Source organism: Sphaerodactylus townsendi, linkage group LG02 (assembly GCF_021028975.2).
Source record: "Sphaerodactylus townsendi isolate TG3544 linkage group LG02, MPM_Stown_v2.3, whole genome shotgun sequence".
Classification (NCBI taxonomy): Eukaryota; Metazoa; Chordata; class Lepidosauria; order Squamata; family Sphaerodactylidae; genus Sphaerodactylus; species Sphaerodactylus townsendi.
The window spans coordinates 19,131,694-19,147,969 of NC_059426.1; the positions used below are offsets into that span (position 1 = coordinate 19,131,694).

The window sequence follows — 16,276 nt, forward strand, 5'->3', positions numbered from 1 at the left end:
ATATTCTTTTCTTGCTGCCACCTTTGTTTCTAAGCCACAGGAGAGAGATTAGTATACAGGTGAGCCCAGGGGTGGGATCCAAAAATTTTAGTAACTGGTTCCCATGGTGGTGGGATTCAAACAGTGGCGTAGCACCAATGGGGCTGGGCGGGGCACGACGGGGGCATGGCCGGGCATTCTGGGGGCGGGGCATTAATAATTTCTCTGTTTCTGTAAAAAACTCTTACTGTAAAAAAAAAAGTTCCTAATTTCCAGCTGGTATCTTTCTGTCCATAATTTAAACTCATTATAGCAAGTCCTATCATCTACTGCCAACAGAAACAACTACTTCTCCTCTAATTGACTGTCTGTCAAATACTTAATACTTTCAAATACTTAATTTTGTTTCTAGAAATCAAAAGAAGGATACTTTCCTTAAACAAGGAACTTGACCATATTTCTAAAACATGTTTTTAAGACAGCCCAACAGGGAGAATTATCCCGTTTTCTACCTTCGCTAACCAGCCACATAGGAAACAACAGGACTTTATGATTTTTGGACCGAATGGAATTTCTAACGGAAAAGCAGACCCAGTTAGTAACCTCCTCTCGGCACACACAGATAATTAGGAACCCACTCTCGGGAACTGGTGAGAACCTGCTGGATCCCACCTCTGGCTGAGCCCCCTCTTTTTTTCAGTATACCAAGAATGCAGTCTTGGAAGACAGTGGATAAGCATCTTGTTACTGTATTGCTTTATTGTTACTGTATTGCTGGATTACAAATCAAGAACAAAACCCAACGCCCCCCCAATGAATAGCCACGTCCTTTAAGGACAAAATTCTAAAGTACAGGAGTTTGTGGTCTAGGACATTATTCACTTTCTAAGGTAATGAACTGTTTTTGTTCTTGATTTCTCACATCCCAGGAGTAACCGACAGCCTCCAAGAGGCACAGATGACCAGGCTGCTACTGTCTATTGGCAACTCTGGTCCATGGCCCGGCAATTTAGAAATACGGGACTAAAACAGAACTGAAGGTCAATTTGGTTTATACTCTGCCACGAATATGTATGAGAGGGATCAAGAGAGATTGGCATCGATCATGTTAGACCTTAAGAAATCCAATAATTCTCATATTAACAATAGTGCATACCCACTCACCCACTCTGCCAACTGCTGAGGTAAAATGTAAAACCATGAAACAAAACTAGTTTAAGTAACATCATGTATAAATCAACTAAAACCAGATTTGTCAAAATGAAAGGAGATGACAGGACAATTGCACAGAGAGAATTAAAATTAAATCCCACCTGCGACTGAGCTCTTTCCCATGCCAAAAATCAGAGCAAAAAGTCAATTCACAGAAATTTGATTTGTGGCATAAGAGGACAGCTGTATTTTAATAGCCATTAAATCCAGATCTGGTGTACAGAGATTCGTCTGTCAGCCTGTTGCTAACTTTCCTCTATGCCAAGAGAGGGGAAGAAGAGAAAGGAAGGAACAGGGGCTGTAGGAAGAACAGAAGAACAAACTAAGCTTTGTGTTTTCAAGCCTGCTTCGTGTAGTGTCCAAAATACAGAAGAGATGGGGTGCATTTACATGGGAGTGTGTAAACATGCTTCCCCATCCCCACAGTATTCACTGGTGCTGCTAGTCCCTTCTCCATCCTGTCTCCACAAAAAAAATGGAAACGTGACAGGGAGTGCAGTCTAGAGCAGTGGTTCTCAACCTGTGGGTCGTGACCCCTTTGGGGGTCGAACGACCCTTTCACAGGGGTTCACCTAAGACCATCGGAAAACGGTCTTTTTATATTTTATATATACCAATTTTATGGTTGGGGGTCACCACAGCATGAGGAACTGTATTAAAGGGTCGCGGCATTAGGAAGGTTGACAACCACTGGTCTAGAGTCTAGACCACCGACCCCCAAAGCTGCACTGCATCTACAATATGGCTTAGCTGGGAAAGTAAAAAGACCCTAGAAGAGTAGGGATGGCTCAGGGCAGTGAACGAAAATCTAGTTTTCAGCAACCTTTCTAGCTAAGATACTCAGTGGTAGATTAGTAAATTCTAGCCTTAGGGCAGAGTCAAGAAACACTGATTTGGTGAACAACAAATGATCAACTTGTTGAAAACTGGATGGTAAAAACTGCTGGGTAGGCACTGAAAGGTGTTCACGTTTTAAGGGGACCGCTCTTCCCAGAAAACAACCCCCTGCCAAAATGAGCCCATGATAAATACATCCACTTTGACTGGATAGTTCTTCAGGATAACAATCCTCAACTAGAGCCTATTTCAACCACGTCAACCCTTGATGACTACCGTGGGCCCTGCAGAGATCATTCCATTTTTCTTAGCATTGGTGAGTTCAGCCTACTTAGATACCAAGCCAAGGTGCTTGTTTACATGAGACCTGGAGGAGAGCTCCTGATGGAGGGTTTGAAATCACTTCAGGAGAAGAAGACTCCATTGATTCTTATTCCAGAATTACCAAATATGTAAACAAAACGTTAGTTTAGAAAACAATTTTGTTTTTTAGGGGGATCTGAATCAGCATGTCTTGCAGAAGGGACATGCCTTGTTGTCTAATGCTTATCAGAAGCAAGCTGAAGTTACTATAGGGATGGAATAATCATCATGTGCAATTTATCATATGGCAATCAACCCACAGATATTGTCTTCAGAAGATGTAACAAGACCAGAGCCAGGTTAAATGTGTAGGATCTCTTTAAAAATAGTAAACCTTTTTTTTTTTTCCTGGCCATCAAGTCACAACTGACTTATGGCAATCCCATAGAGTTTTCAAGGCAAGAGACATTTGGAGATGGTTTCCCATTGCCTACCTCTGAATTTCCTTGGTGGTCTCCCTTCCAAATACTAACCAGGGCCAATCTACTTCGCTTCCAAGATCTAACAAGTTTAGGACGTGCTACCTTAGGCAACAAAACTGCTTCAAAGCAAACATTTATTTGAGAACGGAAAATAAGGTAACAGAGGCAAGACAAATAGCAGACCAAAAGAAGACGCAAGGATCACAAAAGAGACAATCAGTCCTATTAGCTGCTGAGTCCAAGGGCAGCTTTTCTAGAGGCTGATCAAAATTTCCCCTGGTTCAATCAAAAGGTGGCATTCTTCCTTTGCTGTTATTTCCATCAGTCTTTCTCTGAGAATAATTACCTGACGCTGGAGATAAACTAAGTTGATTCTGTGGTGATTAAATGGTTAACGCATCTGCCGGCCTCTGCAAAAAGCAGCATTGATCTCCCAGGTCAGCAGTTTCTTCTCGCTCTCCTTTCGTTCCTAGACCAACCTCAAGCTGCGCGGTGCTGATGTTCTGCAAATGTTATCATTCCCGATACTGATCAAAATCAAATGCACCAGCTTCCCAAACTCATCGAATTACAATGCTAGAAAGATCAGCGGGTCCAAGTTCCCTACCCTAAAGCAGATTCCTCTACACACCAGCCTAGATTCCCCAAAGATCAGTAAGCCTCATAAACTGGATAGTGCCACAGGCCAAGAAGAGAGCCCCCCCCCCCCGGCCCCCGCACAGACACTTATGCAGTTTAACCAATGGTTTTGTCAAACCACCCAGAGGTCTCCTTTAAGCCCCATGCCTAGAAAGGGAATGAGGGTATGTGAAAACCAGCCACAGTAGCTACCTTTTCAAAAGCTACGTACTAATGTTGCTAAGTGGTTTTAATCGCCCCCTTTCTATTGTAGCTAATTACATGCTCAGTAGAAAATTCACAATGAAAAGCAAAAAAGAGATAAAGAATTGCTCTTGGGGGAAAAAGAAATCAATTAACCTGAAAATAATTGGAAGCATATATTTGATGCCTGATGCGAAAAGGTCGAGACTACTTTGAATTCATTTTCTTCTGAAATGGTTTAGAAACTAAACAGCACAGCGGCTGTGTGCTCAGTGCGATCCTTCTCTATGCTGTACAGCAAAAGGACCCTAACTAACCACTATAAGTTAAAACCAACAGGCTTTAAGGAGACTACCGGTTAAGGGGGAAAAAAGAATCTTTCTCTTTAAGGGGCACATTATTCTAAATTGATTGCATCCAGCATAACATCTGGCCCAAAATCCATCTCCACAGTTGTTCTGGGATGACCACAGTGGTACTGCAGTTGAAGCTAGCTGTGACCACATCTGGCAGAAAGCCAATCCACACTGGTTCAATTGTTTTCAACAGCGGTCAGACTCATCTAATATTGGTTGGATCAAAGGCCTGCTTATGATCACCACAGAGTAGGTAAAACGTCTCCATTGGTATCTAAATAGGTGCTTTAGAAAGCTATTGTCCATACACAGATTTATCCAGTTTGGTTTTCAACCATACGCCTGGTAGAATGCTGTGTCTGAGAAGGCCAGGGTCCTGCAGGAGCGAATGCAGTTCTACAGGGCCTGTAAAACCCTGTAAGTTCCATGAGGCATATGGTTGAGGCAGCTATAATTAACATCAGGAGGCCTCCCCAATTAACAGTGCCTAGCTCAGACCTGGGCATTATACGGCCCGCGGGCCACATCCGGCCCGCTGGATGACCCTGACTGGCCCCTGCTTTAGAAGAACCTGTCGTCAAAATGGCGGCCGGGAGAAGCGGCGAGAGACTGGGATTATTAAAAAAAGCCTCTCTCGGTCTCTCACGCGCGCATGCGCACTTCCCCCTCTTGGGAGCCCCACCTTTTTATGCAGGCGCAGTGTCAGGAACAGACGGGGAGGATCGCGAGAGAGTTGAAAAAAAAGCTGTAGTTCTCTCCCCACCCTCGGAGCTCCGCCACATTGCGCAAGCACCATGAGAGGAAAAGGTGGGGAGGGTGGGGAGAGCGAGTGACTGTTGCTATGCGAACTGCCGCCGAAGGGCAAGGAGCAGGAAGGGCTGACCTGAGCACGCCCCCTCTGGACGGGAGGAGGGCCCGGCCCTCCACAATATTTTCTGTTTCTTATGCGGCCCCATGGAAAAAATAATTGCCCACCCCTGGCCTAGCTTATAGTCCCTTGATTCTGAAAATTCCATAATTAAGATGACTGAGTCCAATTGTCATCAGACAATTTATGGCCCCTTCCGCACAGGCAAAATAATGCGTTTTCAAACCACTTTCACAACTGTTTGCAAGTGGATTTTGCCATTCCGCACAGCTTCAAAGAGCATTGAAAGCAGTATGAAAGTGCATTATTCTGCATGTGCGGAATGAGCCTATATTTGTTAATGGGATATTGAATGTTTTAATGTTGTTACATACATACATACATACATACATACATACATACATACATACATACATACATACATACATACATACATCCTTTATTAGGCATAAGTTTTAATGTTGTTGCTTTTATCATTGTTGAATGCTGCCCTGAAAGGGGAGGGGCAGGATGTTAAATCTAATACCGATAATAATAATAACCAATGAAATGCACTTTCTCCATCACGGTTAAGAAGGGGACAGAGTGAGAATGATGGCAGAAGACAGCTGCCAAGTTTCACACCTTTATTCATGAAAAATGTGCTCCTGATCTCCGCCTTAGCTTGGCGAAAGGACATTCTTGAAGCCTTTATTATTTCTGGTAAGCAAAACCAAGCTTTAATTTGGAGCCAAACCTCGTTGGGATTTAGCCCTCAAACGCATTTGCCTCTCTCCAAGGGCTCTATGCTGAACAAGTAGTTCCCTCAAGCAAGTAAAAAGGTCTGTCCTATAGAAAAAAAAGAGTTCTTACGGGCAGGTGCAGAGTCCTCAAAATGGGCCAATCACACATGTAAAGAGAGGTAAGGACTTCCAGATCAGAAGGCATGGGAGTGGAAGGAAGATGGACGGCCTATAATATTTGTTAGCCTATACTATTCTCCTCCTGCATTACTTCTACATCTCAGAGTACATTCATAGTACAAGATAACCTGATCTTGTTGTTAAAGGAGGAGAGAAAAGGGCTGAATCGGTGGATTCAGAATGAGTAAGATGCTAGAAGGCAGGGAGTGGTGCCAAATGGCTCTTCGTGTGAGGAAGGGTTCCCCACTTTGCCTTAGTTCCTCTTGGACACAGTTATCCACGCTTCCTCCTTCGGTGTGGTGACTAGCTCGTACTTGGTGTCTATAACTTGTCCTTCCACAGGGTGCAGGTGCAGTTTCCTGACCACCACACTCAGCAACACAGTAGCTACCATGTAGGCAAACCTAGGAACCAAAAAAACAACAAGGTACATATGGAATGTATCATTGTGAAGATCACATGACTCAATGACTTGGAGCCTGATAAAAATCTCCACTGATAAAAAGAGGTATCTGTCAGCGAAGTGGGGTTTTGAGCCTTCCCCCTCCCACTGCCACCCAAAATGGCTCCTAAAATGCTGGAAATGTTGGGCGGGGAGGGGGGAGGAGACCCAAGAATAGGGGCTGGGAGGGCAGGGACCCCAGAATGGGATGGGGGGCCGGAATAAGTGGAAACCATCTCCCTTTCTGTTGAGGGGAATTTTTCTCTGGAGAAATTCTAACAATCCGGAGAAGCTCTAACAGCATCAGAAATGAACTTCGCCCACACACCGCCCGTAACACCAAAGAGATATTTTTGGTTTTCTCACCTCAGCTCAGGGCACTCCTGACTCCCTGAAAAGCCTAGGAGAGAAAGGTTTTTCACGGCAGTTTCATCACTGAATCTATCGGGATCAAATCTACAAAAGAGAAGCAGAGAGACCAAAAAAGAGGGATTAGGAATCCATAATACCAAAGACTGCGCTGTGCGGGGCCCCTATCAGACTGGTGCTGTTTTTCAACCCCCAATTTTGTACCATTTGGTCAGTCTGCAGCCATCTGATTTCTCTGCTCTCCCCTTCCTCCTTCCCTGAGAAATGATTCCTCCCATTTTTTTTCCTTCACCCAGCTGGTCTGTGAATGAACGGATGCGCAGAAGCTGATGAGTCATTAGAAAGAAGAGCTTGTTTCGCCAGCAGGTCAGTGGGGGGTTTCGAACAAGCAATTACACCGCCGAGCCTAAATTAATGTGAGATTTCCACCATCAAAGGATTGACAAGGCATCGACACGATGCCAGGCTGTTTACTTCACAGGGAGGGAGGAAGGGAAGAGACAGATTAATTGTAGCAAATAACATTGATTAAAGGCTGTGCTGCAGCACAGGCCATTATTTCATAAGGCGTTAGATCCTTTATTACTAAAGCTCCTTTGACTACCATGCCTCCTCACATTCCTCTCAAAGTCAAGAGGCAGATTCTGAAGACAGTTCAGATCTGGTGGTAGCCCGCGTATTTCAGCTGGCACGATGCATACAATGGGGTGTAATCAAACTCTGAGACTTTGCAGAGATAGCGTGTCCCATTTCTCTCTACTGCTGAGTTCCTCTCCAGTGGCGGGATCCAAAATTTTTAGTAACAGGTTCCCATGGTGGTGGGATTCAAACTGGCGTAGCGCCAATGGGGCTGGGCGGGGCACAACGGGGGCGTGGCCGGGCATTCCGGGGGCGGGGCATTCCTGGGCGGGGCTGTGGCAAGGACACAGCTGCTGCGCCAGTCCTTGGGCGGGAAACGAATGCACGCAGGCGCAGGCTGCCACGCACGCCGGTGCACCTCCTGCTAGACTGCTTCAAGTTCTGCGCGCTACTGCTGAGAGGAGGGGCGTAACTAAGGCAAAAATCACGTGGCAAAATCACCAATTAGTAACCCCCTCTCGGCACACACAAATAATTAGTAACCTACTCTCGGGAACCTGTGAGAACCTGCTGGATCCCACCTCTGCCTCTCCCCGCCAAATTCTTTTCTGGGGAAGGGGGAAGACATCAGCAGACACAGGGACACCATTTAGAGTAAAGGCAGGATCTCAAGGGGGAATAGGTGGAAATTGCTGCCTCGTCTTCCAAGGAGTATCATTAAGTAATGAGTAATTAAGTAATAAGCTGGGCTCTAGCTGGGAGAGGGCAGCATAACAAATCCAACCAAATAAATGAACAAAACAAACAAAAGTCTTGGGTATCGTATGGCTGTATACATCCTTATACACTAAGAGTTGCCATCTATGTAAGAAATTTCCAAGCTTCTCTCTGGCGTTCACTGCTCTACAGAACAAACTCTCACAGCAAGAATGCCCACGTTTTTTCTCTATTTAAGGCCTTTCCTTTAAAGTTCACATATTCTCAAGCTCTTCTTCCCCCGACACAGATGTCTTTTCATTTCACAGACATGAGACGCCAGCACCACAGCCCGGCTTAGTTTTTCCCTACGAGACTTATCAGGTTGGATCACACAAGATCACAGAACTGGATCTTTCCCCTAGCAGCCCCTATAATCCCTGAAAAACACAGGGGAAAGGCAGAAACCTCTTCTCCACTGGGGACTCAGTTCTGTTCCCATTCAGGTACTCCACACAGGCTGGAATTTAGAAAAGTCCATATCATACATTAGAGAGTTACATGGTGGGGGCCCCAGACCCAACTGATACAGAGCCGTGAAGGAAACGTACTTCAGGAGCAGCAGAGGCGTAGGAGGTTAAGAGCTCGTGTATCTAATCTGGAGGAACCGGGTTTGATTCCCAGCTCTGCCGCCTGAGCTGTGGAGGCTTATCTGGGGAATTCAGATTAGCCTGTGCACTCCCACACACGCCAGCTGGGTGACCTTGGGCTAGTCACAGTTCTTCTGAGCTCTCTCAGCCCCACCTACCTCACAGGGTGTTTGTTGTGAGGGGGGAGGGCAAGGAGATTGTCAGCCCCTTTGAGTCTCCTGCAGGAGAGAAAGGGGGGGATATAAATCCAAACTCTTCTTCTTCTTCTTATCAAATAATGTGTTGGTTCTGAGCCTTCACTGAAAAAGGAGGTCATGGGGGCCATTTTTAAAACTGACACAGGCTCTGCCATTTTACTTCTGCCTCCGCTGTTGCCAGAGATACCAAAATTCTTCCCCCACACATGCTTTCTTCCCCCACACAATCAGACCTCTCAGTTTCTTCTTTAATTCGTCGTTCCAACACTGCAGCTACAGCTGCATGAGACAGAGCAGGGGCTGTAGAGAATTTTTTATTCAATTGCGCCTACTGTCTTTCCTCTCTGAATTAAATCAGTGACCCGGTTCAGTCCCATCCTCCCCCAACCCTAAACTACGTGAAGAGTTGCCATCTGGAGGCTAAAGCAAGCTACAGCATTTTCTGTCTTGCTGTGGAATTCCACGTTTTGAAATCAGCCCTTTTAAAAACTAGTTCACTTCTGGAAATAATGAGCCGGCACCTCCATTTCCTTCAAAAACAATCCACATTGACTGCCTTTTCCTCCTCCAAACTACGGTGATATGAACCGAGATGTCAATATTTCATTCTCCCAGCTGACCTCAAAACATTTATAAATAGCTATTTGCAGCATTTACTGTGTAAGATCCCAAATCGTTAGAAAAGGAAAGTATTGAGAAGAAGAAGAAGAAGAAGAAGAAGAAGAAGAAGAAGAAGAAGAAGAAGAAGAAGAAGAAGAAGAAGAAGAAGAAGAAGAAGAAGAAGAAGAAGAAGAAGAAGAAGAAGAAGAAGAAGAAGAAGAAGAAGAAGAAGAAGAAGAGTTTGGATTTCTATCCCCCCTTTCTCTCCTGCAGGAGACTCAAAGGGGCTTACAATCTCCTTGCCCTTCCCTCCTCACTACAAACACCCTGTGAGGTAGGTGGGGCTGAAAGAGCTCCGAGAAGCCGTGACTAGCCCAAGGTCACCCAGCTGGCGTGTGTGGGAGTGTACAGGCTAATCTGAATTCCCCAGATAAGCCTCCACAGCTCAGGCGGCAATGCTGGGAATCAAACCCGGTTCCTCCAGATTAGATACACGAGCTCTTAACCTCCTATGCCACTCCTAATCTCCTATGCCACTACATCAGAAAGCATTTTGGGAGATCACATTTTCAGTCATTTTCACTCACCTGGCTTTGAAAGCAAATGTGCCTCTAAATCTTAACAGATTCTCAATCTTAATCATTTCACCCATGTCTGATGACCCTTTCTCATCAGGTAAACACTGGGAGCACTTCAGAAATGTCTGCAACGCTCTGGAGCCTATTTTAATATGCCTAATAAAGGTAGTTGTATTGTATTGACTGGGAGTTGAACTGCATTTTCAGAGCTATGTTCTTGGACGGTACCATTTCAGAACACAAAATGGTGGCCATCACATCTTTAACTATCCTCCACTTCAAAAACCTCCCGCCTGTGGAAAATTTCCTGATTAGTGAAAAAAGATTTCTCTTAGGCCCCTTCCGCACACGCAGAATAATGCACTTTCAATCCACTTTCACAACTGTTTACAAGTGGACTTTGCGATTCTGCACAGCTGCAAAGTGGATTGAAAGTGGATTGAAAGTGCATTATTCTGCATGTGCGGAAAAGGCCTTAGTATTGTCCCAGTAGGCCCCTCCACTCCTCGGAGGAGGACCTATTCGTGATCCCTGGCCCAAAAATGATCAGGCTGGCCTCGACGAGGGGCAGGGCCTTTTCAGCCCTGGCCCCTACCTGGTGGAACAGGCTCCCTAGGGAGATCAGGGCCCTGTGGGACTTACAGAGTTTCCGCAGGGCCTGCAAGACGGACCTGTTCCGCCAGGCATTTGGCCAGCCTGGTTAAAAATCTACCATGTCATCTGGCCTCCCGTGGGCACAAGGGGGGGAGGGGGGTAGCCAGACGCCATCCACATTTTTAAATGGGTTCTGTTTTTATGTAATTGGTATTTAAATTATGTTTTAATGTATGTTTTAACCTGTTGTGAACCACCCTGAGCCCTCAGGGGGAGGGCAGTATATAAAACTAATAATAGATAGATAGATAGATAGATAGATAGATAGATAGATAGATAGATAGATAGATAGATAGATAGATAGATAGATAGATAGATAGATAGATAGATAGATAGATAGATAGATAGATAGATAGATAGATAGATAGATAGATAGATAGATAGATAGATAGATAGATAGATAGATAGATAGATAGATAGATGATAGACAGACAGACAGACAGACAGACAGACAGACAGACAGACAGACAGACAGACAGACAGACAGACAGACAGACAGACAGACAGACATGTTACTTTTCATTTTTGCTCTTGACTTTACAGAGAAGAACATTCAGACACATAATCTGGTCTAAAGTGGTGCAGTCTACCAAGGTCCGTATCATGAGATAGACCAACGTTACCATTCCAAAACAGCAAGGGGAAAAATATCGTGAAAACCTATGACAAAGTTGTTGCGGTTTCATACTTGTAGGGCAGCGGCCAGGCTGAGCTGTCTTGCAACACCACTCCGAGAGCGTACAGCACCAGAGTCTGAAACAAAATTAAAAACAGGTCATTTCAGCCCATCCAAATGACACAATATTGGCACAGGAACCTGCATGACACTACAGGTCCATTCTTGGCTTCAGATTATATTCACAGCCATTTGTATGCTGCCTTTCTGCCCAATCAAGGCCACCAAGGCAGCTAACCTTGAAAACAAAACAGTATAAAAAAATAAAAACAATTAAATCCAGAACTAAATACATATCAGAAGCAGATAAACAGCAATTAAAACATGGGACAGGAAGGAGAGATCATGAGAAAACACCAGACCAAACAGAAAGTCTTCATCTGCTGGTAGAAGACAGTGTCAAAAGGGGAAAGATGACTATCCCTGGGGAGGGAGTTCCCTGGTTTTGACGCCACAGCTAAGAAGGCCCTCCCGTTGGTTGGTACCTGCCTGACCCCAAAGCTGGGCCTTGGACAACAACTATGGTAGACAGAAGCCCTTTCTGCACATGCAGAATAATGCACTTTCAATGCCCTTTGTCGCTGGATTTGAGGCCCCTTCCGCACATGTAGAATAATGCACTTTCTTTTCTTTTTTTAAGTTTATTGGTAGTTCATTATCATACAATTCATAATACAATCATTTATAAGCAATTAAGCAAGAGATCGCAAGAGAAAAGAGAGAGGGAGGGAGGGAGGGAGGGAGGGAGGGAGGGAGGGAGGGAGGGAAGGAAGGAAGGAAGGAAGGAAGGAAGGAAGGAAGGAAGGAAGGAAGGAAGGAAGGAAGGAAGGAAGGAAGGAAGGAAGGAAGGAAGGAAGGAAGGAAGGAAGAAATTCCAGCTAGGTTTACATATCTCTAAACTCAAAAAAGAAACATTCTAATCTTTACCATCTTACAGTCTATACATATATATACACATACACACACACACACACACATATATATACATACACACACAAAAACTCAATAATGTACAATTTGTTACATTCATGCAAGTTCTTATTGCAATTTAAATTGCAGCAACAAGCAACCAACAATCAAAGTAGAATAATGCACTTTCAATGCACTTTGCAGCTGTGCAGAATAGCAAAATTCACTAGCAAACAATTATGAAAGTGGATTGAAAGTGCAACATTCTGCATAAGCAGAAGGGGAAAGATCAGTGGTTCTCAACCTTCCTGATGCCGCGACCCTGTAATACAGTTCCTCATGTTGTGGTGACCCCCAACCCTAACATTTATCCATTTTACAAATGGAGAACATTGATGCAGAGAGTCTTAGGCGACCCCTGTGAAAGGGTCGTTCGACCCCCAAAGGGGTCCCGACCCACAGGTTGAGAACCACCGGGATAGATAGAGACGAAGTAGTCCATCAGCTATGCTGGTCTCGGACTATATAAAGGTGAGCCCCAGCACCTTGAATGGTGCCTGGAAACAAATCAGAAGCCACCATAGATGGGCCACACTTTACAAAGGCAATCTCACTAACGGTGCATAGCAGATATGTAATTTAATCTATATGCGTACAGAATAACTGAATCTATTGTCGAAGGCTTTCACGGCCGGAATCACTGGGGTGCTGTGTGGTTTCCGGGCTGTATGCTGCTAGAACACGGCCATACAGCCCGGAAACCACACAGCACCCCAATAACTGAATCCTTTGTTATTCATCATGTCGGTGTGCATAATATATTTCCATGCTCTATCACCAACCAGTTTTCAGCCTGAGCTGGAAACACACCAAACACTATTCTATTTATCGTTAATACCGAAAGATGGTGTAAAGAAGGATTTTGGAAAATGGGTGTGACACCTTTCATCAAAACTCTACTCCTGACTTGAGAATGATACAATAGTTAAAAAAAATAAATCTCTGATCTATATTCCCTTTTTTGCTACAACAGCATTTACAGTTATCCTTTCCCCCATCATGGTTTTGATATATTGCAAGTCGACATAAGAAATTAAATGGGAAGTTTTAGGGAGTTTTGCGAAAGCCACAGACAACACTCGGAGGCCAGCAGATAACACCAACAAGTTTAGAAACGGGGAAATGCACAGAATATATGCATAATATTGCATAATTTCAACATATTCTATCTTTTAATACCATAAATATATACAGTTTCTTTTTAAGAGTTAAAATGAAATAAAAATCAGACTTCTTCTTTGTGGATTTATGTGGATTTTCAGATAGTGGGGGGTGACCTTAGGAATGTGGAATGGATAACTGTATACCAAAAAGAGTTATTTATGTTCTGCTGTGTGAGTTTAAAAGAAGACGGAGGTGGGTTGGATTTATATCCCCCCTTTCTCTCCTGTAAGGAGACTCAAAGGGGCTTACAAATTCCTTTCCCTTCTTCCCTCACAACAAACACCCTGTGAGGTACCGTATATACTCATGTATAAGTCGAATTTTTCAGCACATTTTTAATGCTGAAAAAGCTCCCCTCGATTTATATGCGGGTCATTAAATTTTTTTTGTGTGTTTTTACTTTGCCGGCCAGCAGGGGGTGCAGTTTTTATGCTAGATGCACCATAATTTCAGGGTACCCTCAGAAGACTCTCCTGATAATACCAGCCAAGTTTGGTAAAGTTTGGTTCAGGGGGTCCAAAGTTATGGACCCCAAAGGAGGTGCCCCCGTTCCCCATTGTTTTCAATGGGAGATATTAGTAGATGGGACTACCCTTTTGAGGGTCCATAACTTTGGGATTCTGAACTATTTTCATTAAACCTGGCTGGTCTCATCAGGAGAGTCTCTTTTATGATACCAGCCAGGTTTGGTGAAGTTTGGGTCAGGGGATCCAAAGTTATTGACCCTCAAAGGGGATGCCCCATCCCCCCATTGTTTACATAAATGGAAGCTATTAGTAGATTTTCATTTCTGATAATATCCCTCCTTAAAAAAAAAAATCTAAGTTGGATTACATTTGGACATACAGCATGATGATGAGATGAATCCAGTTTTGGAGGATTTTAACTCTTGTGTTTTAGCTTGGCTGCCAGTTGAGCTAAGGTTTTTGTACTTTTAAAGTTATTGTTGATACCATATTGTTCTTGTTGACCCTCTTTTCCACTTACAGAGCCAGTTTACTTTTTCTTTGAAATAAATATTCAAAAAAACATTTTAACCTACATTGATGCCCTCAATTCGATGCTTTTCGCATTTCACCAATTCGAATTCTCTTATACGCGAGTCAATAAGTTTTCCCAGTTTTTTGTGGTAAAATTAGGTGCCTCGACTTATACGCGGGTCGACTTATACACGAGTATATACGGTACGTGGGGCTGACAGAGCTCTGAAGAACTGTGACTAGCCCAAGGTCACCCAGCTGGCATGCGTTGGAAGGCACAAGCTAATCTAGTTCACCGGATAAGCTTACACAGCTCAAGTGGAATCAAACCCGGTTCTCCAGATTAGAGTGCACCTGCTCTTCACCACTACACTACACCATGCTGGCTCTCAAAGCTCCAAATTCTCCCCACTATCTCTCTAGATTTCGTAGTAGTGTATAAAAGGCAAGCATCTACCAATCAGAAGTAGAGAATATGAGCGCCAGCTTCCTCGCTTACCTCCTTTGGAATAATGTGTTGGTCAACCTTGCCCTCCAGCTCCTGAAGTTGTGCAGCAATTGGCGTCAGTTTTGACGTCCTCACTGTCTCACACAGAACCTGCCGGCAATATCTGCAAATAGGAATCTATTAAAAGCCTTTTCATACCAAATAAAATGGACTGCCACACACGTCTCTGGATTCCAAAGTCTGTTTTCTTGTATTCCAAAATACCAGAAAACTGACAAAGTGTCCAACATTAAACCATCCATTCCTACCATAACTTGCAAATGCAAGGGCCATTTTATTGTGCAATTTTAACCAAAATTATATCCTTTTAAGTCCATCAACTGAGCTGGATGGCCTAGGCTAGCTTGACCTTGTCTGACCTTGGAAACTAAGCAGGATTGGCCCTGGTTAATACTTGGATGGGAGACCACCAGGTTGGGTTGTCACCAGAGGCAGGCAATGGCAAAACCACCTCCGCTCATCTCTTGCCTTGAAAATCCTACTGAGTTGCTTCACAACATGGTTTCAGGAAGAGAGAACTAGTTGTGATACACAATTGAAACAAATGTCTCACACGATGTCTCATCCATTTGTAGAATATTTTGGTCCACCTACCATGATGGATGTTAACAGGATTCGGGGAAGTGTGAAAAATACCCCTTATACTTTGGATCCTTGTCCATACTGTTTGCTGAAATCATTCAAGGACCAAGTTTATGGGTGACCATCATAAATCATTCAAGGACCATAATTATGGGTATCGATCATAAATCATGCAAGGACCATAATTATGGGTATCGATCATAAATCATGCAAGGACCATAATTATTAGTGTCCACCGTAAATCATGCAAGGACCACGTGTATCTGTGCCCATCATAAATCAGTCACTGACTCAGGAATCACTATAAGCCAGCTGCAACTAGATGGTACGTCCCCACCACCAAGTTCACTGACTTCAAATGGACTTAGAAGGGCATAACTCAGCTGGTTATTCAGCTGTAATCACCTGGTGAAGATACAAGGTAGGCAATGTTTTCCCTCCCATTCTCTCCCTGGTGCAAATTCTCTCCTTTCATCTTTCCCCAAACTGTTGTGTTAACCATAACGCAGTGTTACATTGGCACTCGTTTTACCCAGGTTGCCTCATTACCAAGATTTGCCACCCACTTCAAACTTGTATTATGAGGGCATTCCTGATTTGCTTAAAGTACTGCTGGCACAGATGTGGGCGTAATTCTAAACCATGAAAGTGAGAAAGAAACTAATTTAAGAGAAAGGAGGATGTAGGCAGAGAGCACATACAAACAGCGGAACAACCCGGATTTCTTAACAAAGGCTGTTTCCGCACAGGCGGAATACAGCGACCCAGTGACGCTAAAAACAGCGTCCCTGGGGAGGGGTTCGCACAGCCGCCGCCACTGCATCGCAGCAGCGACGGCCTCGCAACCCCCCAGCGGCACAATGCCGCTGTT

At 44.2% G+C, this 16,276-nt stretch overlaps 1 protein-coding gene across 1 annotated transcript in view; it reads right to left on the minus strand.

The window, feature by feature from the left end:
• Positions 1 to 5,471: 5,471 nt before the first annotated feature.
• LOC125426201 (cytochrome P450 20A1) overlaps positions 5,472 to 16,276 on the minus strand; it is a 46,489-nt gene continuing 35,684 nt past the window's right edge. The window contains exons 9-12 of the mRNA XM_048484456.1: positions 14,815 to 14,926; positions 11,215 to 11,279; positions 6,570 to 6,659; positions 5,472 to 6,165 (exon numbers count right to left, since the gene is read on the minus strand). Of these exons, the coding sequence (XP_048340413.1) occupies positions 6,015 to 6,165; positions 6,570 to 6,659; positions 11,215 to 11,279; positions 14,815 to 14,926 (418 nt within the window). The 3' untranslated portion in view covers positions 5,472 to 6,014. The remainder of the gene's footprint in view (positions 6,166 to 6,569; positions 6,660 to 11,214; positions 11,280 to 14,814; positions 14,927 to 16,276) is intronic.